The sequence below is a fragment of the Scyliorhinus torazame genome, chromosome 6, assembly GCF_047496885.1.
Source record: "Scyliorhinus torazame isolate Kashiwa2021f chromosome 6, sScyTor2.1, whole genome shotgun sequence".
NCBI lineage: Eukaryota > Metazoa > Chordata > Chondrichthyes > Carcharhiniformes > Scyliorhinidae > Scyliorhinus > Scyliorhinus torazame.
This window is the reverse complement of record NC_092712.1, coordinates 5349247-5374681: the sequence shown is the minus strand read 5'-3', so window position 1 is coordinate 5374681 and position 25435 is coordinate 5349247. Positions and strand designations below refer to the sequence as shown.

Sequence of the window (25435 nt, the reverse complement as noted above, 5' to 3'; positions counted from 1 at the left end):
TGGAGAATCCCGCCCATGGGCTTTGCCTCCTTATTTGCATTGGCACTATTGACAAAACCATACCTCGAGAAAGTTCATTCCTTCGAGTTAAGTTTCTATTTTCAGGGCTGTTAACCAGAGGCCTTGCAGCTCTAACAACACCACTGCTCTGTCCTGCCCTGGACTCTCCTGTGCAGCTCTCTCCAGCAGGGTCTGTTGTGAGATCCTGTCCAACAGGTAAACTGTCTATCTGACTCTCTGGCCATCACATCCTTTAAAAAAAACATTGACCTTCACAGTTCACTTGTCTTGTTCGCCGACAGCTGCAAAATCGAAGCAAATCTGCTCCCTGCTTTGGTGCCAAAAGGATGTCCCTGGACGGAGCTTCACATCAATTCACGTGATCTACTCTCTGCTGCCACTACTGGCCGGAAGACTCCGCTCGCAGCTTCATCTCAATCTGCATTTAAAAGGTGGCCGTGGCCACAATTCTCCTTGTAAAAGCCGATAGCGACTGTTTGGCGCTTCTCCTGCGATCGGGACCCGCGGGAACAGCAGGACCAATTGCTCTGTGACCCTCCCGAAGCCCGTCCTGACCCACGTCGCGACCCTGAGTTTGAAAATAGCTGATCTACCTGACGCACTGCAGGAACTTATCAGATTCCCTCAGGCAGCACCTTCCAAACCCACAACAACTCCCATCTCGAAGGACAAGGGCAGCAGATACCTGGGAACCCCACCACCTGGAGGATCCCCTCCAAGTCGGCACAATTGGACATTGGTTAGCACTGTTGCTTCACAGCGCCAGGGTCCCAGGTTCGATTCCCGGCCTTGGGTCACTGTCTGTGCGGAGTCTGCACATCCTCCCCGTGTCTGCGTGGGTTTCCTCCGGGTGCTCCGGTTTCCTCCCACAAGTCCTGAAAGACGTGCTGTTAGGTGGATTGGACATTCTGAATTGTCCCTCAGTGTACCCGAACAGGAGCCGGAGTGTGGCGACTAGGGGCTTTTCACAGTAACTTCACTGCAGTGTCAATGAAAGACCATTTGTAACAACAATAAATATTATTATTATTATAAGTCACTCACCAGCCTGACTTGGAAATATATCGCCGTTCCTTCACTGTCACTGGGTCAAAATCCGGGATCTCCCTCCCTAACAGCACAGCGGGTGTACCTACATCTCAGGGACAGCAGCGGTTCCAGAAGGCAGCTCACCAGCATCTTGTCAAGGGGCAATTAGGGTTGGGCAATAAATGCTGGCCTCGCCAGTGAGCCCAAATCCAGTAAATGGTGGAAAACCCTCTGCACAGACAGAGAATGGAATTGGGAGCAGCGCTGAGTGTGGGCAATATTACAGAAAGGAGTCTAGAAACGGCAGATGTTGGGAGACAACAGTGAGGGAGAATTCACCTCTGAGATGGAAACGTGTTTGTGCATCGTGCTCAGAATATGAGAGCTGCACCATAAGGAAATATAGATTTAAACAGGCACAGCCTGAATGTTTAGTTTTTGATCGTTCAAAATTAAACATTCCTTTCAGGAGCTCCTTCTCAGAATCTTAAAGACGAGTTCCAATATTTGAACAAGAGAACACACAACATCCACCCAGGTTATTGATAATTCTTCACAATTAGAACTTTGTGAAATCTCCTGACCGAGTTTCAGATGATGAGTAATTTCCCACCAATCGTGTGGCCGTATAATTTCCTCGTGACTGCCGTGCTCTCTATTTAACCCAGCGAGTGAGTGGAGACCATTAGACTGGAGAAGACCCTGATTGAGGTAAGCAAAAGTATGAATCGCTCGGGAACCTTATCCATATCTCCTTAATTTAGTTCTAGTATTGAGTTTAGAATTTAGCTTAATGGATGTTCTAATATCCTGGTGATTAACTGGAGCTATACTGAGGGGTTTACTGTGCAGGGTGAGACAGATCATGTCCAGAATGAAATTACATCTGTATGTCTAGGTAAGGAGAGCCTGATTCTCACTTTCAGATCCTTGGACAATCTGTTGTGACTCTTGTCCTTCTGAACGGAATTCCAACCAAGTATAAGGTGAGATCAATCATTCTGATACTTTTAATGTTCATCTCTTTGAAATTCCTCCTCCAATAAACCAATAAAATTTAGCGGATTGTCTCCGTACAGGAAAATGTGGATTTTAAATGTCTAACTTTCCAGGGGAGATTTCAGGTTGTGATGGTTGTCCTGTGCGCCTGCTGCCCTTGTCCCTCTAAGTGGTAGAGGGCGCAGGGTTGGAAGGGGCTGTCGAAGGATCCCTGGCCAGTTGCTGCAGTGTATCTTTCACACGGTACACACAGCTGCCTCTGGGAGTGAACGGGGACCCACTCAAGCTCTGCCCGGGGTGCTGCTGAGTTCCCTGAGTGTTGACGGGACTCGCCATGTATCACAAATTAAACTGTGGGGTTAAAAAGAGGAATCCCGGAGCTGGAATATTTCACTAGATATCTGACAAGAGGCCTTTTCAGATGATTAGAAAGGGATTTGATAGAATCATAGAATTTACAGTGCAGAAGGAGGCCATTCAGCCCATCGAGTCTGCACCGACCCTGGAAAGAGAGCCCCACATCTCCAACCCATCCCCTTTATTCCCGCAACACAACCTAACCTTTTTTGGACACTAAGGGCAATTTAGCACGGCCAATCCGCCTAACCTGCACATCTTTGGACTGTGGGAGGAAACCGGAGCACCCGGAGGAAACCCACGCACACACGGGGAGGACGTGCAGACTCCGCACAGACAGTGACCCAAGCCGGAATCGAACCTGGGACCCTGGAGCTGTGAAGCAACTGTGCTAACCACTATGCTTCCGTGCTGGGTAGGGTAGATAGAGAACAGGTCTCGTCTGGTAGGTGGGTGGGGGGGGGAAGGGGGGGGAGGGGGGGGCGCTCAAAACAGGGGGGCATCACCTTACAGTTGGAAACCAGGCCATTCAGGGTGATGTCAGGAAGCACAGCCTAACCCACGGGGCAGTGGAAATCTGGAACACTCTCCTCCGGAAAAAGCTCTGGATGTTGCAGGTCAATTGGAGCTTGCAAAACTGAGATGGACAGATTTTTCTGGTATAATGGACACGGAGGAATAGCTGGTCAATGCATATCAGCCATGATTTAATTGAATGGTGGAACAGGCCTGATGGGCTGAAGAGCCTCATCCTAAACGGTTCCATCAGATGATTGAAGGAGAATGTGTCAGCATTGGGACAAAGTTACCCATTGGACAGGAAGAGAAAGGTTCGAGTTAATGGGTGCTTTGGACACAGCTTTGCAGAGACATTGCAGAGTGTGATTCACATCTCTTGCCATGTGATTGGATGAGAGTGGAGAGAAATATTTGAGATGCTAACGGCACAAAAGTAGGAGTTTGGAGAAAGAGAATTGTAAAAGACTCAGGACATAGACAGAAAAATCACATTGAGATTGGCTCATTCACAAGGACAGCTGTAAACTGTGCACTGAGTGCTGAATTTGGTGCATTTGAGTGCTATAGTGAGAGTTTGGTGACTGAGGGAGTATAAGGCTTCATTTTTATCTAAAGTCTAGTCTTGCTTTTATTTCGTTCATTAACTTAAAAGTTGCTGTTTGGTTTAGAAGAAGGTGAATTTTCAATCAGCTTTAAACAGGCTTCTACTTGTAGGCACTTGCAGCTGGAGCTTGTTAATTAGTTAATTGGATTAGGCCAGTTTTGAGAGGCTAGATTCACAGTATAAAAGTGATCCCTTACAGTGCAGACTTTGTTTGCACTGAGTGCTGAATTTGGTGCATTTGCGTGCTATAGTGAGAGTTTGGTGACTGAGGGAGTTAGGTGACGAGGGAGTAAGGTGCTCCTTTCATTTTGTTTCCTACATTTCTGCAAAGAGTGAGAAGAGAGCCAGGAGTTTACAGAGAGGGCAGCTGACTGGGAGCAGAGTCGGAGGGCGGAGATCCAGTTGGTCCACAGGGCAGCTATATTCTGTCAGGTAAGAGGGGATGGAGGCTAGGCCAGTTGCATGCTCCTCCTGTAGGATGTGGGTGGTGAGGGATACCACCGGTGTCCCCGCTGACTATACCTGCGGGAAGTGCACCCAACTCCAGCTCCTCAAAGACCGTGTTCGGGAACTGGAGCTGAAGCTGGATGAACTTCGGATCATCCGGGAGGCAGAGGGGGTGATTGAGAAGAGTTACAGGGAGGTAGCCACACTCAATGTACAGGACAAGAATAGCTGGGTTACAGTCAGGGGGAAAAAAACAAACAGGCAGACAGTGCAGGGATCCCTCGTGGCCGTTCCCCTTCAAAACAAGTATACCGTTTTGGATGCTGTTGGGGGGGATGACCTACCGGGGGAAGGCCCTAGCGGTCAGGTCTCTGGCACTGAGTCTAGCTCTGGGGCTCAGAAGGGAAGGGGGGAGAATAGAAAAGCAATAGTTGTAGGAGATTCAATGGTTAGGGGAATAGATAGGAGATTCTGTGGTCGCGAGCGAGACTCCCGGAAGGTATGTTGCCTCCCGGGTGCCAGGGCCAGGGATGTCTCGGATCGTGTCTTCAGGATCCTTAAGGGGGAGGGTGAGCAGCCAGAAGTCGTGGTGCACATTGGTACCAACGACATAGGTAGGAAAAGGGGTGTGGAGGTAATAAACAAGTTGAGGGAGTTAGGCTGGAAGTTAAAAGCCAGGACAGACAGAGTTGTCATCTCTGGTTTGTTGCCGGTGCCACGTGATAGCGAGGCTAGGAATAGGGAGAGAGTGCAGCTGAACACGTGGCTGCAGGAATGGTGTAGGAGGGAGGGCTTCAGGTATTTGGATAATTGGAGCACATTCTGGGGAAGGTGGGACCTGTACAAGCAGGATGGGTTGCATCTGAACCAGAGGGGCACCAATATTCTGGGAGGGAGGTTTTCTAGTACTCTTCGGGAGGGTTTAAACTAATTTGGCAGGGGAATGGGAACCGGATTTGTAGTCCAGCAACTAAGGTAGCCGATATTCAGGACGCCAAAGTGTGTAATGAGACAGTGGGGAAGGGAACACTGACAAAGGAGAGTACTTGCAGGCACGGAGATGGGTTGAAGTGTGTATACTTCAACGCAAGAAGCATCAGGAATAAGGTGGGTGAACTTAAGGCATGGATCGGTACTTGGGACTACGATGTGGTGGCCATCACGGAAACTTGGATAGAAGAGGGGCAGAAATGGTTGTTGGAGGTCCCTGGTTATAGATGTTTCAATAAGATTAGGGAGGGTGGTAAAAGAGGTGGGGGGGGGGGGTTGGAATTGTTAATTAGAGATAGTATAACAGCTGCAGAAAGGCAGTTCGAGGAGTATCAGCCTACTGAGGTAGTATGGGTTGAAGTCAGAAATAGGAAAGGAGCAGTCACCTTGTTAGAAGTTTTCTATAGGCCCCCCAATAGTAGCAGAGATGTGGAGGAACAGATTGGGAAACAGATTTTGGAAAGATGCAGAAGTCACAGGGTAGTAGTCATGGGTGACTTTAACTTCCCAAACATTGAGTGGAAACTCTTTAGATCAAATAGTTTGGATGGGGTGGTGTTTGTGCAGTGTGTCCAGGAAGCGTTTCTAACACAGTATGTAGATTGTCCGACCAGAGGAGGGGTAATATTGGATTTAGTACTTGGTAATGAACCAGGGCAAGTGATAGATTTGAAAGTGGGGGAGCATTTTGGAGATAGTGACCACAATTCTGTGACTTTCACTTTAGTAATGGAGAGGGATAGGTGCGTGCAACAGGGCAAGGTTTACAATTGGGGAAGGGTAAATACGATGTTGTGTCAGTCAAGAATTGAAGTGCATAAATTGGGAACAAAGGCTGTCAGGGAAGGACACAAGTGAAATGTGGAACTTGTTCAAGGAACAAGTACTACGTGTCCTTGATCTGTATGTCCCTGTCAGGCAGGGAAGAGATGGTCGAGTGAGGGAACCATGGTTGACAAGACAGGTTGAATGTCTTGTTAAGAGGAAAAAGAAGACTTATGTAAGGCTGAGGAAACAAGGTTCAGACAGGGCATTGGAGGGATACAAGATAGCCAGGAGGGAACTGAAGAAAGGGATTAGGAGAGCTAAGAGAGGGCATGAACAATCTTTGGCGGGTAGGATCAAGGAAAACCCCAAGGCCTTTTACACATATGTGAGAAATATGAGAATGACTAGAGCGAGGGTAGGTCCGATCAAGGACAGTAGCGGGAGATTGTGTATTGAGTCTGAAGAGATAGGAGAGGTCTTGAACGAGTACTTTTCTTCTGTATTTACAAATGAGAGGGGCCATATTGTTGGAGAGGACAGTGTGAAACAGATTGGTAAGCTCGAGGAAATACTTGTTAGGAAGGAAGATGTGTTGGGCATTTTGAAAAACTTGAGGATAGACAAGTCCCCCGGGCCTGACGGGATATATCCAAGGATTCTATGGGAGGCAAGAGATGAAATTGCAGAGCCGTTGGCAATGATCTTTTCGTCCTCACTGTCAACAGGGGTGGTACCAGGGGATTGGAGAGTGGCGAATGTCGTGCCCCTGTTCAAAAAAGGGACTAGGGATAACCCTGGGAATTACAGGCCAGTTAGTCTTACTTCGGTGATAGGCAAAGTAATGGAAAGGGTACTGAAGGATAGGATTTCTGAGCATCTGGAAAGACACTGCTTGATTAGGGATAGTCAGCACGGATTTGTGAGGGGTAGGTCTTGCCTTACAAGTCTTAGTGAATTCTTTGAGGAGGTGACCAAGCATGTTGATGAAGGTAAAGCAGTGGATGTAGTGTACATGGATTTTAGTAAGGCATTTGATAAGGTTCCCCATGGTAGGCTTCTGCAGAAAGTAAGGAGGCATGGGATAGTGGGAAATTTGGCCAGTTGGATAACGAACTGGCTAACCGATAGAAGTCAGAGAGTGGTGGTGGATGGCAAATATTCAGCCTGGATCCCAGTTACCAGTGGCATACCGCAGGGATCAGTTCTGGGTCCTCTGCTGTTTGTGATTTTCATTAATGACTTGGATGAGGGAGTTGAAGGGTGGGTCAGTAAATTTGCAGACGATACGAAGATTGGTGGAGTTGTGGATAGTAAGGAGGGCTGTTGTCGGCTGCAAAGAGACATAGACATTTTGGAAGGACAAATATGAATGCGGAATACAGGGTTAACGGTAGAGTTCTTGGCAATGTGGAGGAGCAGAGAGATCTTGGGGTCTATGTTCATACATCTTTGAAAGTTGCCACTCAAGTGGATAGAGCTGTGAAGAAGGCCTATGGTGTGCTCGCGTTCATTAACAGAGGGATTGAATTTAAGAGCCGTGAGGTGATGATGCAGCTGTACAAAACCTTGGTAAGGCCACATTTGGAGTACTGTGTACAGTTCTGGTCGCCTCATTTTAGGAAGGATGTGGAAGCTTTGGAAAAGGTGCAAAGGAGATGTACCAGGATGTTGCCTGGAATGGAGAGTAGGTCTTACGAGGAAAGGTTGAGGGTGCTAGGCCTTTTCTCATTAGAACGGAGAAGGATGAGGGGCGACTTGATCGAGGTTTATAAGATGATCAGGGGAATAGATAGAGTAGACAGTCAGAGACTTTTTCCCCGGGTGGAACAAACCATTACAAGGGGACATAAATTTGAGGTGAATGGTGGAAGATGTAGGGGGGACGTCAGAGGTAGGTTCTTTACCCAGAGAGTAGTGGGGGCATGGAATGCACTGCCTGTGGAAGTAGTTGAGTCGGAAACATTAGGGACCTTCAAGCAGCTATTGGATAGGTACATGGATTACGGTAAAATGATATAGTGTACATTTATTTGTTCTTAAGGACAGCACGGTAGCATTGTGGATAGCACAATTGCTTCACAGCTCCAGGGTCCCAGGTTCGATTCCGGCTTGGGTCACTGTCTGTGCGGAGTCTGCACATCCTCCCCGTGTGTGCGTGGGTTTCCTCCGGGTGCTCCGGTTTCCTCCCACAGTCCAAAGATGTGCAGGTTAGGTGAATTGGCCATGATAAATTGCCCTTAGTGCCCAAAATTGCCCTTAGTGTTGGGTGGAGGTGTTGACTTTGGGTAGGGTGCTCTTTCCAAGAGCCGGTGCAGACTCAATGGGCCGAATGGCCTCCTTCTGCACTGTAAATTCAATGATAATCTATGATTAATCTAGGACAAAGGTTCGGCACAAAATCGTGGGCCGAAGGGCCTGTTCTGTGCAGTATTTTTCTATGTTCTATGTTCTAAACTGAAGGGTTGATAGTCTTTCCTGGGGATCAGATTTACTCCTTATCAAACTGCTCAAACATTAGGGCTGCAATTTCCTGTTACCGACGGGAACCCCAATCACAGGTTTCCCATTGGCTGGAATCCCCCATCGCAGGTTTATTACTGAACCCCCATCACAGGTTTATTACTGAACCCCCATCGCAGGTTTATTACTGAACCCTCATCACAGGTTTATTACTGAACCCCCATCACAGGTTTATTACTGAACCCTCATCACAGGTTTATTACTGAACCCTCATCACAGGTTTATTACTGAACCCCCATCGCAGGTTTATTACTGAACCCTCATCACAGGTTTATTACTGAACCATCATCACAGGTTTATTACTGAACCCTCATCACAGGTTTATTACTGAACCCCCATCACAGGTTTATTACTGAACCCCCATCACAGGTTTATTACTGAACCCCCATCACAGGTTTATTACTGAACCCCCATCACAGGTTTATTACTGAACCCTCGTCACAGGTTTATTACTGAACCCCCATCACAGGTTTATTACTGAACCCCCATCACAGGTTTATTACTGAACCCCTATTGCAGGTTTTACAGTGACCAGGGACAGGGTGGGAGGGTTCACAGTGACCAGGGACAGGGTGGGAGGGTTCACAGTGACCAGGGACAGGGTGGGAGGGTTCACAGTGACCAGGGACAGGGTGGGAGGGTTCACAGTGACCAGGGACAGGGTGGGAGGATTCACAGTGACCAGGGACAGGGTGGGAGGATTCACAGTGACCAGGGACTGGGTGGGATGGTTCACAGTGACCAGGGATTGGGTGGGATGGTTCACAGTGACCAGGGACAGGGTGGGAGGATTCACAGTGACCAGGGACAGGGTGGGAGGGTTCACAGTGACCAGGGACAGGGTGGGAGGATTCACAGTGACCAGGGACAGGGTGGGAGGGTTCACAGTGACCAGGGACAGGGTGGGAGGGTTCACAGTGACCAGGGACAGGATGGGAGGGTTCACAGTGACCAGGGACAGGGTGGGAGGGTTCACAGTGACCAGGGACAGGGTGGGAGGATTCACAGTGACCAGGGACAGGGTGGGAGGGTTCACAGTGACCAGGGACAGGGTGGGAGGGTTCACAGTGACCAGGGACAGGATGGGAGGGTTCACAGTGACCAGGGACAGGGTGGGAGGGTTCACAGTGACCAGGGACAGGGTGGGAGGATTCACAGTGACCAGGGACAGGGTGGAGGATTCACAGTGACCAGGGACAGGGTGGGAGGATTCACAGTGACCAGGGACAGGGTGGGAGGATTCACAGTGACCTGGGACAGGGTAGGAGGGTTCACAGTGACCAGGGACAGGGTGGGAGGGATCACAGTGACCAGGGACAGGGTGGGAGGGTTCACAGTGACCAGGGACTGGGTGGGAGGATTCACAGTGACCAGGGACTGGGTGGGAGGCTTCACAGTGACCAGGGACAGGGTGGGAGGATTCACAGTGACCAGGGACTGGGTGGGAGGATTTACAGTGACCAGGGACAGGGTGGGAGGGTTCACAGTGACCAGGGACAGGGTGGGAGGATTCACAGTGACCAGGGAAAGGGTGGGAGGATTCACAGTGACCAGGGACAAGGTGGGAGGATTCACAGTGACCAGGGACAGGGTGGGAGGGTTCAGAGTGACCAGGGACAGGGTGGGAGGATTCACAGTGACCAGGGACAGGGTGGGAGGATTCACAGTGACCAGGGACAGGGTGGGAGGGTTCACAGTGACCAGGGACAGGGTGGGAGGGTTCAGAGTGACCAGGGGCAGGGTGGGAGGATTCACAGTGACCAGGGACAGGGTGGGAGGATTCACAGTGACCAGGGACAGGGTGGGAGGATTCACAGTGACCAGGGACAGGGTGAGAGGGTTCACAGTGACCAGGGACAGGGTGGGAGGATTCACAGTGACCAGGGACAGGGTGGGAGGGTTCACAGTGACCAGGGACAGGGTGGGAGGATTCACAGTGACCAGGGACAGGGTGGGAGGGTTCACAGTGACCAGGGACAGGGTGGGAGGGTTCAGAGTGACCAGGGACCGGGTGGGAGGGATCACAGTGACCAGGGACAGGGTGGGAGGATTCACAGTGACCAGGGACAGGGTGGGAGGGTTCAGAGTGACCAGGGACCGGGTGGGAGGGATCACAGTGACCAGGGACAGGGTGGGAGGATTCACAGTGACCAGGGACAGGATGGGAGGGTTCACAGTGACCAGGGACAGGGTGGGAGGGTTCACAGTGACCAGGGACAGGGTGGGAGGGTTCACAGTGACCAGGGACAGGGTGGGAGGATTCACAGTGACCAGGGACAGGGTGGGAGGATTCACAGTGACCAGGGACAGGGTGGGAGGGTTCACAGTGACCAGGGACAGGGTGGGAGGGTTCAGAGTGACCAGGGGCAGGGTGGGAGGATTCACAGTGACCAGGGACAGGGTGGGAGGATTCACAGTGACCAGGGACAGGGTGGGAGTGATCACAGTGACCAGGGACAGGGTGGGAGTGATCACAGTGACCAGGGACAGGGTGGGAGGGTTCACAGTGACCAGGGACAGGGTGGGAGGGTTCACAGTGACCAGGGACAGGGTGGGAGGGTTCACAGTGACCAGGGACAGGGTGGGAGGGTTCACAGTGACCAGGGACAGGGTGGGAGGATTCACAGTGACCAGTGACAGGGTGGGAGGATTCACAGTGACCAGAGACAGGGTGGGAGGGTTCACAGTGACCAGGGACAGGGTGGGAGGATTCACAGTGACCAGGGCCAGGTGGGAGGGGTGTTGCAGAGTTGGGGGGGAGCTGGGAAAAGAGCATTTGTGATGTGAGGCAGGGTCAGTGTATATTCTAACCTAATTTGGTGCCTCTTCTGTTTTGATCCTGAGGATGAGGATGATCATGCTGTCCACAGTTCTCTGCTTCACTCTGATCCTCAAATTTGGACTTGCACACGGTAAGAATCCCAGGATTGCTGGTGAAATCTAGTGATTTTCCTGTTCCTGGGCAATTTCTGGGTTACCTTCTCTAAGATACTGGGGGCTTTATCTGGGGGTTTCTGGCCCACTGCTGACTCGAGTTTACAGATAACCTTACACTAATAGCGAATAGTATTTCCATTGAAGGAGTGACTTAGACTTTAATGTTATGAAGATTTCCTCCGCTCAGGCCCTGTTCCATTGGCTTATCTAAGCCTTGTCACCCGTCTCCTCAAAAACAAACCCTTGACCCCCTCCATCTATACAGTCTGTTCCCTTTCCAACCTCCCTTTCCTCCCCCAAGTCCCAGAAAGTGCTCCCGTCTCCCAAATCCATGCCAATGATCCAGGAAATTTCCTGTTGAATCCCTCCAATCATCTTTCTGTCCATCCACATGACTGAAACGGCTCAGAGCAGTCAGAATTACATCCTCTCTGACTGTGACAAAAGTGAACTCCCCTCCTCATCCCTCCCGACCTGTCTGCAGCTTTGACATGGTTTGACCTCAGCATCCTCCTCCAACACTGCTGTCCAGCTGGGTGGGGCTGCTCCCTCCCAGGTCCATTCTTATCCATCTAATCACAGCCAGACAATCCTTTCCAATGGTTTCTCTTTCTGCTCCTGCTGAGGTAGTTCTGGTCTCCCCCAACAATCTCTCCTTGGCCTCCACCTATTTCTCATCTATGTTCCACCTCTCAGTAGTTTGTATTAATCTGTCAGGTTATATCAACAAAGAACAAAGACAAAGAACAAGAACAAAGAAAATTACAGCACAGGAACAGGCCCTTCGGCCCTCCCAGCCTGCGCCGATCCAGATCCTTCATCTAAACCTGTCACCTACTTTCCAAGGATCTACTTCCCTCTGTTCCCCGCCCGTTCATATATCTGTCTAGATGCATCTTAAATGATGCTATCGTGCCCGCCTCTACCACCTCCGCTGGCAAAGCGTTCCAGGCACCCACCACCCTCTGCGTAAAAAACTTTCCACGCACATCTCCCTTAAACTTTCCCCCTCTCACCTTGAAATCGTGACCCCTTGTAATTGACACCCCCACTCTTGGAAAAAGCTTGTTGCTATCCACCCTGTCCGTACCTCTCATAATTTTGTAGACCTCAATCAGGTCCCCCCTCAACCTCCGTCTTTCCAACGAAAACAATCCTAATCTACTCAACCTTTCTTCATAGCTAGCACCCTCCATACCAGGCAACATCCTGGTGAACCTCCTCTGCACCCTCTCTAAAGCACCCACATCCTTCTGGTAATGTGGCAACCAGAACTGTACGCAGTATTCCAAATGTGGCCTAACTAAAGTCCTATACAACTGTAACATGACCTGCCGACTCTTGTACTCAATACCCCGTCCGATGAAGGCAAGCATGCTGTATGCCTTCTTGACCACTCTATCGACCTGCGTTGCCACCTTCAGGGTACAATGGACCTGAACTCCCAGATCTCTCTGTACATCAATTTTCCCCAGGACTCTTCCATTGACCGTATAGTCCGCTCTTGAATTAGATCTTCCAAAATGCATCACCTCGCATTTGCCTGGATTGAACTCCATCTGCCATTTCTCTGCCCAACTCTCCAATCTATTAATATTTTGCTGTATTCTCTGAAAGTCCTCCTCACTATCTACAACTCCACCAATCTTAGTATCATCTACAAACTTGCTAATCAGGCCACCTATACCTTCGCCCAGATAATTTATGTATATCACAAACAACAGTGGTCCGAGCACGGATCCCTGTGGAACACCACTAGTCACCTTTCTCCATTTTGAGACACTCCCTTCCACCACTTCTCTCTGTCTCCTGTTGCCCAGCCAATTCTTTATCCATCTCGCTAGTACACCCTGAACCCCATACGACTTCACTTTTTCCATCAACCTGCCATGGGAAACTTTATCAAGCGCCTTACTGAAGTCCATGTATATGACATCTACAGCCCTTCCCTCATCAATTAACGTTGTCACTTCCTCAAAGAATTCTATTAGGTTTGTAAGACATGAACTTCCCTGCACAAAACCATGCTGCCGATCACTGATAAGTCTGTTTTCTTCCAAATGTGAATAGATCCTATCCCTCAGTATCTTCTCCAACAGTTTGCCTACCACTGACGTCAAGCTCACAGGTCTATAATTCCCTGTATTATCCCTGCTACCCTTCTTAAACAAAGGGACAACATTAACAATTCTCCAGTCCTCCGGGACCTCACCCGTGCTCAAGGATGCTGCAAAGATATCTGTTAAGGCCCCAGCTATTTCATCCCTCGCTTCCCTCAGTAACCTGGGATAGATCCCATCCGGACCTAGGGACTTGTCCACCTTAATGCCTTTTAGAATACCCAAAACTTCTCCCTTCCTTATGTCGACTTGACCTAGAGTATTTAAACAACCATCCCTAGCCTCAACATCCGTCATGTTAATCTCCTTGGTGAATACCGATGCAAAGTACTCATTAAGAATCTCACCCATTTCCTCTGACTCCACGCATAAATTCCCTCTTTTGTCTTTGAGCGGGCAAATCCTTTCTCTAGTTACCCTCTTGTTCCTTACATACAAATAAAAGGCTTTGGGATTTTCCTTAACCCTGTTAGCCAAAGATATTTCATGACCCCTTTTAGCCCTCTTTATTGCGCGTTTGAGATTTGTCCTACTTTCCCGATATTCCTCCAAAGCTTCATCAGTTTTAAGTCGCCTAGATCTTATGTATGCTTCCTTTTTCATCTTAGCTAGTCTCACAATTCCACCCGTCATCCATGGTTCCCTAATCTTGCCATTTCTATCCCTCATTTTCACAGGGACATGTCTGTCCTGCACTCTAATCAACCTTTCCTTGAAAGACTCCCACATTTCAAATGTGGATTTACCCTTAAAGATCTGCTCCCAATCCACATTCCCTAGCTCCTGCTGAATTTTGTTATACTTGGCCTTTCCCCAATTTAGCACTCTTCCTTTAGGACCACTCTCGTCTTTGTCCATGAGTATTCTAAAACTTACGGAATTGTGATCGCTATTCCCAAAGTAATCACCGACTGAAACTTCAACCACCTGGCCGGGATCATTCCCCAATACCAGGTCCAGTATGGCCCCTTCCCGAGTTGGACTATTTACATACTGCTCTAAAAAACTCTCCTGGATGCTCCTTACAAATTCTGCTCCATCTATGCCTCCAACACTACATGAGTCCCATTCAATGTTGGGGAAGTTAAAATCTCCCATCAAGACCACCCTATTGTCCTACATTTTTCTATAATCTGTCTACATATTTGTACCTCTACTTCACGCTCGCTTTTGGGAGGCCTGTAGTAAAGTCCCAACTATGTTACTGCCCCCTTCCTATTTCTTAGCTCTACCCATGTTGCCTCAGTGCTCGAATCCTCCATTGTGCCCTCCTTAATCACAGCTGTGATATCATCTCTGACCAGTAATCCAACTCCTCCACCCCTTTTACCTCCCTCTCTATCCCTCCTGAAGCATCTATACCCTGGGATATTTAGTTGCCAGTCTTGCCCTTCCCTCAACTAAGTCTCCGTAATACCAATAACATCATATTCCCAGGTACTAATCCAAGGCCTAAGTTCATCTGCCTTACCTGCTACACTTCTCGCATTGAAACAAATGCAACTCAGACCACCTGTCCCTTTGCGTTCATCATCTCTTCCTTGTCTACTCTTCCCCTTAGTCACATTGAGTTTATTATCTAGTACCTTACTGGCTTTAGTTGCTGCCTCTTTACTGACCAATAACTTCCTAATCTGGTTCCCATCCCCCTGCCACATTAGTTTAAAACCTCCCCAACAGTGTTAGCAAAAGCACCCCCTAGGACATTGATTCCAGTCCTGCCCAGGTGTAGACCATCCGATTTGTAATGGTCCCACCACCCCCAGAACCGGTTCCAATGTCCCAAAACTCTGAACCCCTCCCTCCTGCACCATCTCTCAAGCCACATATTCATTCTGACTATTCTTGAATTTCTACTCTGACTGTTTCGTGGCACTGGTAGCAACCCTGAGATTACTACCTCTGAGGTCCTACTTTCTAACATCTCCTATCTCCCTAAATTCTGATTGTTGGACCTCATTATATTTTTTACCTATATCGTTGGTGCCTATTTGCACCACGACAACTGGCTGTTCACCCTCCCCCTTCAGTCTGCCCTGCAGCCGATCTGAGACATCCCTGGCCCGTGCACCTGGGAGGCAACGTACCATTCAGGAGTCTCGTTTTCGACCACAGAAACGCCGGTCTACTCCCCTTACGATTGACTAGGAACCAGTGTTTTTGTTACTTTTCAGAAACAATGAGATTGAAGGATCTGGGTGGGCGAGAGGGTCAAAGGGATCTGAGGAAGACCCCAAACACCAGATTTATTTATCGGTTGGGAATGAATTGAAAAGTATGAAAATTACACTAAACCTGTATTGCAACTTGGTTTGACTACTTAGAGGACTGAGTCCAGTACTGGTCTCCATACTGTAACATGGACATAGAGGCACTGGACAGGGTAGATTTACAAGGTGTGGTATTATAGGTATTACGGTACTTGATAGGCTAAAGCACCATTGGTGGAAACTGTATGCTTTCTATTGGTTAGAATGTATGATGGCTCCGCCCTGCTAGGCGGGGTATAAGAACCCGTGCAGCCTTCATTCTGTACCTGAGCTGCTGGGGGAATCATCTAGCTTATTAAAGCCTTCAGTTGGACTACAGCCTCGCTTTAGTGGTCATTGATCGCACATCACAAGGACGATACCAGTAACGTGTGGGCGTACATATCAGGAAAGGATTGTCAGGCTGGGTTTCGTTTGTCTCATAAAAATGTTGAAGGGTGACCTCAGAACTCAGTGTGGACCAACTTTCAAACTCGCAATTCGCAGAGCAGCACTTATCCTGACCTTGCTGCCCACAGCGTGTGTCATTAACTCGCGGTTATTCCCCCAGCAGATTCCAGCCCAATATTGTCCCAATTCTGAGCTTTAAGCTTTCTGCTGCTTCCATTGATTCTCTGGCAGATCTGGGATGTTCAGCTTGTTCCACCTTTCCTGCAGTGAAAGTCTATCAATGTGGCAATGATGGTGCGTGAGGTTTCAGTGACTGTGTTTGTTCTTGCAGTGAATCTATCTGGCACCGCTCGAGCTACACAGTCCAGTGTCTATGATTTTCATAGTGGTCCAATTAATGCTGTGGATGGAAACACAGATTCCAATTGGGGGAGATCATCCTGTACGGCTACACAAAACGACCTGAATCCTTGGTGGAGAGCAGATTTACACAGGTCGCAGGAGATACACTCAGTCAGAATCACCAACAGAGGGGACTGTTGTCCCGAACGTCTCAACGGAGCAGAGATTCGGATTGGAGACTCGCTGGACAATAATGGCAACAACAACCCTATGTAAGTTGGAGAGGAGGGTAAAGCCTCCAGTGGGGTGAGGGTGGGAGCAAGGGGCCACAGTGATTGTGTAGGAGGAGGGGTGGATGTGGTGGGAATGTGCGTCGTGGTTGCTGCAACTGAACCTTGCCGTATTCCTGCCGACATTTCTCCCAACTAACGTCACTCAAAAAAATAACTGGTCCATTCTGTCATTGCCATTGGTGGGATCTTACTGGCTACGTTCGGCTCCCAGCAGTAAGTACAGGTCTAGTCCATATGTTGGTGTTAGATTATATCTGTCACTGTCTGTGCGGAGTCTGCACACCCTCCCCGTGTGTGCGTGGGTTTCCTCCGGGTGCTCCGGTTTCCTCCCACAGTCCAAAGATGTGCAGGTTAGGTGGATTGGCCATGATAAATTGCCCTTAGTGTCCAAAATTTCCCTTAGTGTTGGGTGGGGTTACTGGGTTATGGGGATGGGGTGGAGGTGTGGGCTTGGGTAGGGTGCTCTTTCAAAGAGCCGGTGCAGACTCGATGGGCCGAATGGCCTCCTTCTGCACTGTAAATTCTATCTATGATAAATAGGGTTCAGGAAAATCCCAAGGCTTTTTACACGTACATAAAAAGCAAGAGGGTAGCCAGGGAAAGGGTTGGCCCACTGAAGGATAGGCAAGGGAATCTATGTGTGGAGCCAGAGGAAATGGGCGAGGTACTAAATGAATACTTTGCATCAGTATTCACCAAAGAGAAGAAATTGGTAGATGTTGAGTCTGGAGAAGGGTGTGTAGATAGTCTGGGTCACATTGAGATCCAAAAAGACGAGGTGTTGGGCGTCTTAAAAAATATTAAGGTGGATAAGTCCCCAGGGCCTGATGGGATCTACCCCAGAATACTGAAGGACACTAGAGAGGAAATTGCTGAGGCCTTGACAGAAATCTTCTGTCTTCTGTCACTGTCTTCAGGTGATGTCCCGGAGAACTGGAGAATAGCCAATGTTGTTCCTTTATAATCCAGGGAACTACAGGCCGGTGAGCCTTACGTCAGTGATATGGCATTGATTACGGGAGAGAATTCTTCAAGACAGGATCTACTCTCATTTGGAAGCAATTGGATGTATTAGCGAGAGGCAGCATGGTTTTGTGAAGGGGAGGTCGTGTCTCACTAACTTGATAGAGTTTTTCGAGGAGGTCACAAAGATGATTGATGCAGGTAGGGCAGTGGATGTTGTCTATATGGACTTCAGTAAGGCCTTTGACAAGGTCCCTCATGGTAGACTAGTACAAAAGGTGAAGTCACACGGGATCAGGGGTGAGCTGGCAAGGTGGATACAGAACTGGCTAGCTCATAGAAGGCAGAGAGTAGCAATGGAAGGGTGATTTTCTAATTGGAGGGCTGTGACTAGTGGTGTCCAGCAGGGATCAGTGCTGGGACCTTTGCTGTTCGTAGTATATATAAATGATTTGGAGGAAAATGTAACTGGTCTGATTAGTAAGTTTGCAGACGACACAAAGGTTGGTGGAATTGCGGATTGCGATGAGGACTGTCAGAGGATACAGCAGGATTTAGATTGTTTGGAGACTTGGGCGGAGAGATGGCAGATGGAGTTTAATCCGGACAAATGTGAGGTAATGCATTTTGGAAGGTCTAATACAGGGAGGGAATATACAGTGAATGGTAGAACCCTCAAGAGTATTGACAGTCAGAGAGATCTAGGTGTACAGGTCCACAGGTCACTGAAAGGGGCAACACAGGTGGAGAAGGTAGTCAAGAAGGCATATGGCATGCTTGCCTTCATTGGCCGGAGCATTGAGTATAAGAATTGGCAAGTCATGTTGCAGCTGTACAGAACCTTAGTTAGGCCACACTTGGAGTATAGTGTTCAATTCTGGTCGCCACACTACCAGAAGGATGTGGAGGCTTTAGAGAGGGTGCAGAAGAGATTTACCAGAATGTTGCCTGGTATGGAGGGTATTAGCTATGAGGAGCGGTTGAATAAACTCGGTTTGTTCTCACTGGAACGACGGAGGTTGAGGGGCGACCTGATAGAAGTCTACAAAATTATGAGGGGCATAGACAGAGTGGATAGTCAGAGGCTTTTCCCCGGGGTAGAGGGGTCAATTACTAGGGGCATAGGTTTAAGGTGAGACTGGAACGGTTTAGAGGAGATGTACGAGGCAGGTTTTTTACACAGAGGGTAGTGGGTGCCTGGAACTCGCTACCGGAGGAGGTAGTGGAAGCAGGGACGATAGTGACGTTTAAGGGGCATCTTGACAAATACATGAATAGGATGGGAATAGAGGGATACGGACCAGGAAGTGTAGAAGATTGTAGTTTAGTCGGGCAGTATGGTCGGCACGGGCTCGGACGGCCAAAGGGCCTGTTCCTGTGCTGTATTTTTCTATTTTCTTTGTTTCTTTGTTCCCGGCTTGGGTCACTGTCTGTGTGGAGTTTGCACGTTCTCTCCATGCCGGCGTGGATTTCCTCCGGGTGCTCCGGATTCCTCCCACAAGTCCCGAAAGACGGATTCTCCAAAAATGGGGCTATGCCCCCAGGCCAGTGTGAAAACGCTGGCGTTTTACTCCCGACTGTCCTGAAAGAAATGTAGAGTTATTCACTCAACGTGAAGGGGCTGGCAGGGGCCCAGAGTAATTGACGCAGCTTTGGCCGCGGATACGGGCCCCCGCACGTCCGGTTCAGAGTCCGCGCATGCGCACGGCAGCGGCCAATCGCGGCGAAGCCGAGCACCATGGTGAGTCGGACCAGGACCAAGAAACTATGGCCATCGATCTGCCTTGCGCCCCTTCATCTGACTCACCCGAGCACTGCCCCGGCCACCCATAAGCCACCCGCCCCCACCCCCGTTGCTTGATCCCCCCCCCGCCAGGGCGGCCGCGGACTGAGTCCGTAGCCGCCGCGCGTGTGTCACAACCGGCCAGGCGTGTTTAGAACCATTCCGCTGGGAACTCGGCCTGCTGGGAGCCAAGTATCGCTGGGAAGGCCTCTGGCAATGGCCCCCCAGCCACGCGGCGTGATTCGTCGGTGAGCGATCGACCGGAGAACTGCCGGGCCCGATTCTCGTGTTTCTCCGCCCCCGCCCCAAACGCGATTACTGCGCGGGGCTCCAGAGAATCCAGCCTATGCTGTTAGGTGAATTGGACATTCTGAATTCTCCCTCCGTGTACCTGAACAGGCGCCGGAGTGAGGCGACTAGGGGATTTTCACAGTGACTTCATTGCGGTGTAAATGTCAGCCTACTTGTGACACTGATAAAGATTATTATTATTACTACTTGGGTCACACATTCACATTTTAACATGAAGCTATTTTTCCAGATGTGCCACCATCAACTCACTCGCAGCTGGTGAGTCTGAAACCTTTGAATGTCGACGCATGCGTGGTCGCTATGTGAATGTCATCATCCCAGGAAGACATGAATACCTGAGTCTCTGTGAGGTGGAGATTTACGGCAGCGAGAGGGGTTGGGTTGGCTGTTAAAGCTGGTAAGTGAAGTTGTCTCACCTTTGATCAAACCCCTGGGCAGCCGGCACCCCCTCGGGATCCTGGGGTTTAGTCCAGTCCACATTCTGATCCCATTCCCCATGTTATCCCCCTACCTGCCCCTGTGGTACTGCCCTGAGGACATGGAGCTGGTTCAGGTTTTGGAGCCGATCAGTGATCCCTCCCTCAAACAGCCGATGGATTGTTTGGCGAGGGGCTGGGTCCAAAGTCCCTTCACCATTGGGTAACAACTCACAGCATCATAGAAAATAGGAACAGGATTAGACCATTCGGCCCTTTGAACCTGCTCCATAATTCAACATGAGCATGGCTGATCCACCCTGTACACCCCCATCCTCCAGCTCTCTCTCTGTACACCCCCATCCTCCAGCTCTCTCTCTGTACACCCCCATCCTCCAGCTCTCTCCCTGTACACCCCCATCCTCCAGCTCTCTCTCTGTACAACCCCATCCTCCAGCTCTCTCCCTGTACACCCCCATCCTCCAGCTCTCTCCCTGTACACCCCCATCCTCCAGCTCTCTCCCTGTACAACCCCATCCTCCAGCTCTCTCCCTGTACACCCCCATCCTCCAGCTCTCTCCCTGTACAACCCCATCCTCCAGCTCTCTCTCTGTACAACCCCATCCTCCAGCTCTCTCCCTGTACACCCCCATCCTCCAGCTCTCTCCCTGTACACCCCCATCCTCCAGCTCTCTCCCTGTACACCCCCATCCTCCAGCTCTCTCCCTGTACACCCCATCCTCCAGCTCTCTCCCTGTACACCCCCATCCTCCAGCTCTCTCCCTGTACACCCCCATCCTCCAGCTCTCTCCCTGTACAACCCCATCCTCCAGCTCTCTCCCTGTACACCCCATCCTCCAGCTCTCTCCCTGTACACCCCCATCCTCCAGCTCTCTCCCTGTACACACCATCCTCCAGGTCTCTCTCTGTACACCCCGATCCTCCAGCTCTCTCCCTGTACAACCCCGTCCTCCAGCTCTCTCTCTGTACACCCCCATCCTCCAGCTCTCTCCCTGTACAACTCCATCCTCCAGCTCTCTCTCTGTACACCCCCATCCTCCAGCTCTCTCCCTGTACAACCCCATCCTCCAGCTCTCTCCCTCTACAACTCCATCCTCCAGCTCTCTCTCTGTACAACCCCATCCTCCAGCTCTCTCCCTGTACAACTCCATCCTCCAGCTCTCTCCCTCTACAACTCCATCCTCCAGCTCTCTCTCTGTACAACCCCATCCTCCAGCTCTCTCCCTCTACAACTCCATCCTCCAGCTCTCTCCCTCTACAACTCCATCCTCCAGCTCTCCCTGTACAACCCCATTCTCCAGCTCTCTCCCTGTACACCCCCATCCTCCAGCTCTCTCCCTGTACACCCCATCCTCCAGCTCTCTCCCTGTACAACCCCATCCTCCAGCTCTCTCCGTGTACAACTCCTTCCTCCAGCTCTCTCTCAGCACAACCCCATCCTCCAGCTCTCTCCCTGTACAACACCATCCTCCCGCTCTCTCTCTGTACACCCCCATCCTCCAGCTCTCTCCCTGTACAATCCCATCCTCCAGCTCTCTCTCTGTACACCCCCATCCTCCAGCTCTCTCCCTGTACAACCCCATCCTCCAGCTCTCTCCCTGTACAACCCCATCCTCCAGCTCTCTCCCTGTTCAACCCCATCCTCCAGCTCTCTCCCTGTACACCCCATCCTCCAGCTCTCTCCCTCTACAACTCCATCCTCCAGCTCTCTCCCTCTACAACCCCATCCTCCAGCTCTCTCCCTGTACACCCCCATCCTCCAGCTCTCTCCCTCTACAACCCCATCCTCCAGCTCTATCCCTGTACACCCCCATCCTCCAGCTCTCTCCCTGTACAACCCCATCCTCCAGCTCTCTCCCTGTACAACCCCATCCTCCAGCTCTCTCTTTGTACACCCCCATCCTCCAGCTCTCTCTCTGTACAACCCCATCCTCCAGCTCTCTCCCTGTACACCCCCATCCTCCAGCTCTCTCTCTGTACAACCCCATCCTCCAGCTCTCTCTCTGTACAACCCCATCCTCCAGCTCTCTCTCAGTACAACCCCATCCTCCAGCTCTCTCCCTGTACAACCCCATCCTCCAGCTCTCTCGCTGTACACCCCCATCCTCCAGCTCTCTCGCTGTACACCCCCATCCTCCAGCTCTCTCCCTGTACAACTCCATCCTCCAGCTCTCTCGCTGTACACCCCCATCCTCCAGCTCTCTCCCTGTACAACTCCATTCTCCAGCTCTCTCCCTCTACAACTCCAACCTCCAGCTCTCTCCCTGTACAACCCCATCCTCCAGCTCTCTCCCTGTACACCCCCATCCTCCAGCTGTCTCCCTGTACACCCCCATCCTCCAGCTCTCTCCCTGTACACCCCATCCTCCAGCTCTCTCTCTGTACACCCCCATCCTCCAGCTCTCTCCCTGTACAACCCCATCCTCCAGCTCTCTCCCTGTACAACCCCATCCTCCAGCTCTCTCCCTGTACAACCCCATCCTCCAGCTCTCTCCCTGTACACCCCCATCCTCCAGCTCCCTCCCTGTACACCCCCCTCCTCCAGCTCTCTCCCTGTACACCCCCATCCTCCAGCTCTCTCCCTGTACACCCCCATCCTCCAGCTCTCTCCCTGTACACCCCCATCCTCCAGCTCTCTCCCTGTACAACCCCATCCTCCAGCTCTCTCTCTGTACAACCCCATCCTCCAGGTCTCTCCCTGTACAACCCCATCCTCCAGCTCTCTCCCTGTACACCCCATCCTCCAGCTCTCTCTCTGTACACCCCCATCCTCCAGCTCTCTCCCTGTACACTCCCATCCTCCAGCTCTCTCCCTGTACACCCCCATCCTCCAGCTCTCTCCCTGTACACCCCCATCCTCCAGCTCTCTCCCTGTACAACCCCATCCTCCAGCTCTCTCCCTGTACACCCTCATCCTCCAGCTCTCTCCCTGTACACCCCCATCCTCCAGCTCTCTCCCTGTACAACCCCATCCTCCAGCTCTCTCCCTGTACAACCCCATCCTCCAGCTCTCTCCCTGTACACCCCATCCTCCAGCTCTCTCTCTGTACAACCCCATCCTCCAGCTCTCTCTCTGTACAACCCCATCCTCCAGCTCTCTCCCTGTACACCCCCATCCTCCAGCTCTCTCCCTGTACACCCCATCCTCCAGCTCTCTCCCTGTACACCCCCATCCTCCAGCTCTCTCCCTGTACACCCCCATCCTCCAGCTCTCTCCCTGTACACCCCCATCCTCCAGCTCTCTCCCTGTACACCCCATCCTCCAGCTCTCTCCCTGTACACCCCCATCCTCCAGCTCTCTCCCTGTACAACCCCATCCTCCAGCTCTCTCTCTGTACAACCCCAACCTCCAGCTCTCTCCCTGTACACCACCATCCTCCAGCTCTCTCCCTGTACACCCCCATCCTCCAGCTCTCTCCCTGTACACCCCCATCCTCCAGCTCTCTCTCTGTACAACCCCATCCTCCAGCTCTCTCCCTGTACAACCGCATCCTCCAGCTCTCTCCCTGTACAACCCCATCCTCCAACTCTCTCCCTGTACAACCCCATCCTCCAGCTCTCTCTCAGTACAACCCCATCCTCCAGCTCTCTCCCTGTACAACCCCATCCTCCAGCTCTCTTTGTACACCCCCATCCTCCAGCTCTCTCCCTGTACAACTCCATCCTCCAGCTCTCTCGCTGTACACCCCCATCCTCCAGCTATCTCCCTGTACAACTCCATCCTCCAGCTCTCTCCCTCTACAACTCCATCCTCCAGCTCTCTCCCTCTACAACCCCATCCTCCAGCTCTCTCCCTGTACACCCCCATCCTCCAGCTCTCTCCCTCTACAACCCCATCCTCCAGCTCTCTCCCTGTACACCCCCATCCTCCAGCTCTCTCTCTGTACAACCCCATCCTCCAGCTCTCTCTCTGTACAACCCCATCCTCCAGCTCTCTCTCTGTACAACCCCATCCTCCAGCTCTCTCTCAGTACAACCCCATCCTCCAGCTCTCTCCCTGTACAACCCCATCCTCCAGCTCTCTCTCTGTACACCCCCATCCTCCAGCTCTCTCCCTGTACAACTCCATCCTCCAGCTCTCTCGCTGTACACCCCCATCCTCCAGCTCTCTCCCTGTACAACTCCATTCTCCAGCTCTCTCCCTCTACAACTCCAACCTCCAGCTCTCCCTGTACACCCCCATCCTCCAGCTGTCTCCCTGTACACCCCCATCCTCCAGCTCTCTCCCTGTACACCCCATCCTCCAGCTCTCTCTCTGTACACCCCCATCCTGTAGCTCTCTCTCTGTACAACCCCATCCTCCCGCTCTCTCCCTGTACAACCCCATCCTCCAGCTCTCTCTCTGTACACCCCCATCCTCCAGCACTCCCTGTACAACCCCATCCTCCAGCACTCTCCCTGTACAACCCCATCCTCCAGCTCTCTCTCTGTACAACCCCATCCTCCAGCTCTCTCTCTGTACACCCCCATCCTCCAGCTCTCTCCCTGTACACCCCCATTCTCCAGCTCTCTCCCTGTACACCCCCATCCTCCAGCTCTCTCCCTGTACAACCCCATCCTCCAGCTCTCTCCCTGTACAACCCCATCCTCCAGCTCTCTCCCTGTACAACCCCATCCTCCAGCTCTCTCCCTGTACACCCCCATCCTCCAGCTCTCTCCCTGTACAACCCCATCCTCCAGCTCTCTCCCTGTACACCCCATCCTCCAGCTCTCTCCCTGTACACCCCCATCCTCCAGCTCTCTCCCTGTACACCCCATCCTCCAGCTCTCTCCCTGTACAACCCCATCCTCCAGCTCTCTCTCTGTACACCCCCATCCTCCAGCTCTCTCCCTGTACAACTCCATCCTCCAGATCTCTCTCTGTACACCCCCATCCTCCAGCTCTCTCCCTGTACAACTCCATCATCCAGCTCTCTCCCTCTACAACTCCATCCTCCAGCTCTCTCTCTATACAACCCCATCCTCCAGCTCTCTCCCTGTACAACTCCATCCTCCAGGTCTCTCCCTCTACAACTCCATTCTCCAGCTCTCTCTCTGTACAACCCCATCCTCCAGCTCTCTCCCTGTACACCCCCATCCTCCAGCTCTCTCCCTGTACAACTCCATCCTCCAGCTCTCTCCCTCTACAACTCCATCCTCCAGCTCTCCCTGTACAACCCCATCCTCCAGCTCTCTCCCTGTACACCCCCATCCTCCAGCTCTCTCCCTGTACACCCCATCCTCCAGCTCTCTCCCTGTACAACCCCATCCTCCAGCTCTCTCCGTGTACAACTCCTTCCTCCAGCTCTCTCTCAGCACAACCCCATCCTCCAGCTCTCTCCCTGTACAACACCA

At 51.2% G+C, this 25435-nt stretch overlaps 1 protein-coding gene across 1 annotated transcript in view; it reads left to right on the top strand.

Annotated features, from left to right (window-relative positions):
* Positions 1-1742: 1742 nt before the first annotated feature.
* Positions 1743-25435, top strand: part of LOC140424653 (fucolectin-like) — a 31200-nt gene continuing 7507 nt past the window's right edge. The window contains exons 1-5 of the mRNA XM_072507897.1: positions 1743-1761; positions 1977-2036; positions 11099-11166; positions 16303-16585; positions 19894-20061. Coding sequence (XP_072363998.1) covers positions 11100-11166; positions 16303-16585; positions 19894-20056 — 513 coding nt within the window. The 5' untranslated portion in view covers positions 1743-1761; positions 1977-2036; position 11099 and the 3' untranslated portion in view covers positions 20057-20061. The remainder of the gene's footprint in view (positions 1762-1976; positions 2037-11098; positions 11167-16302; positions 16586-19893; positions 20062-25435) is intronic.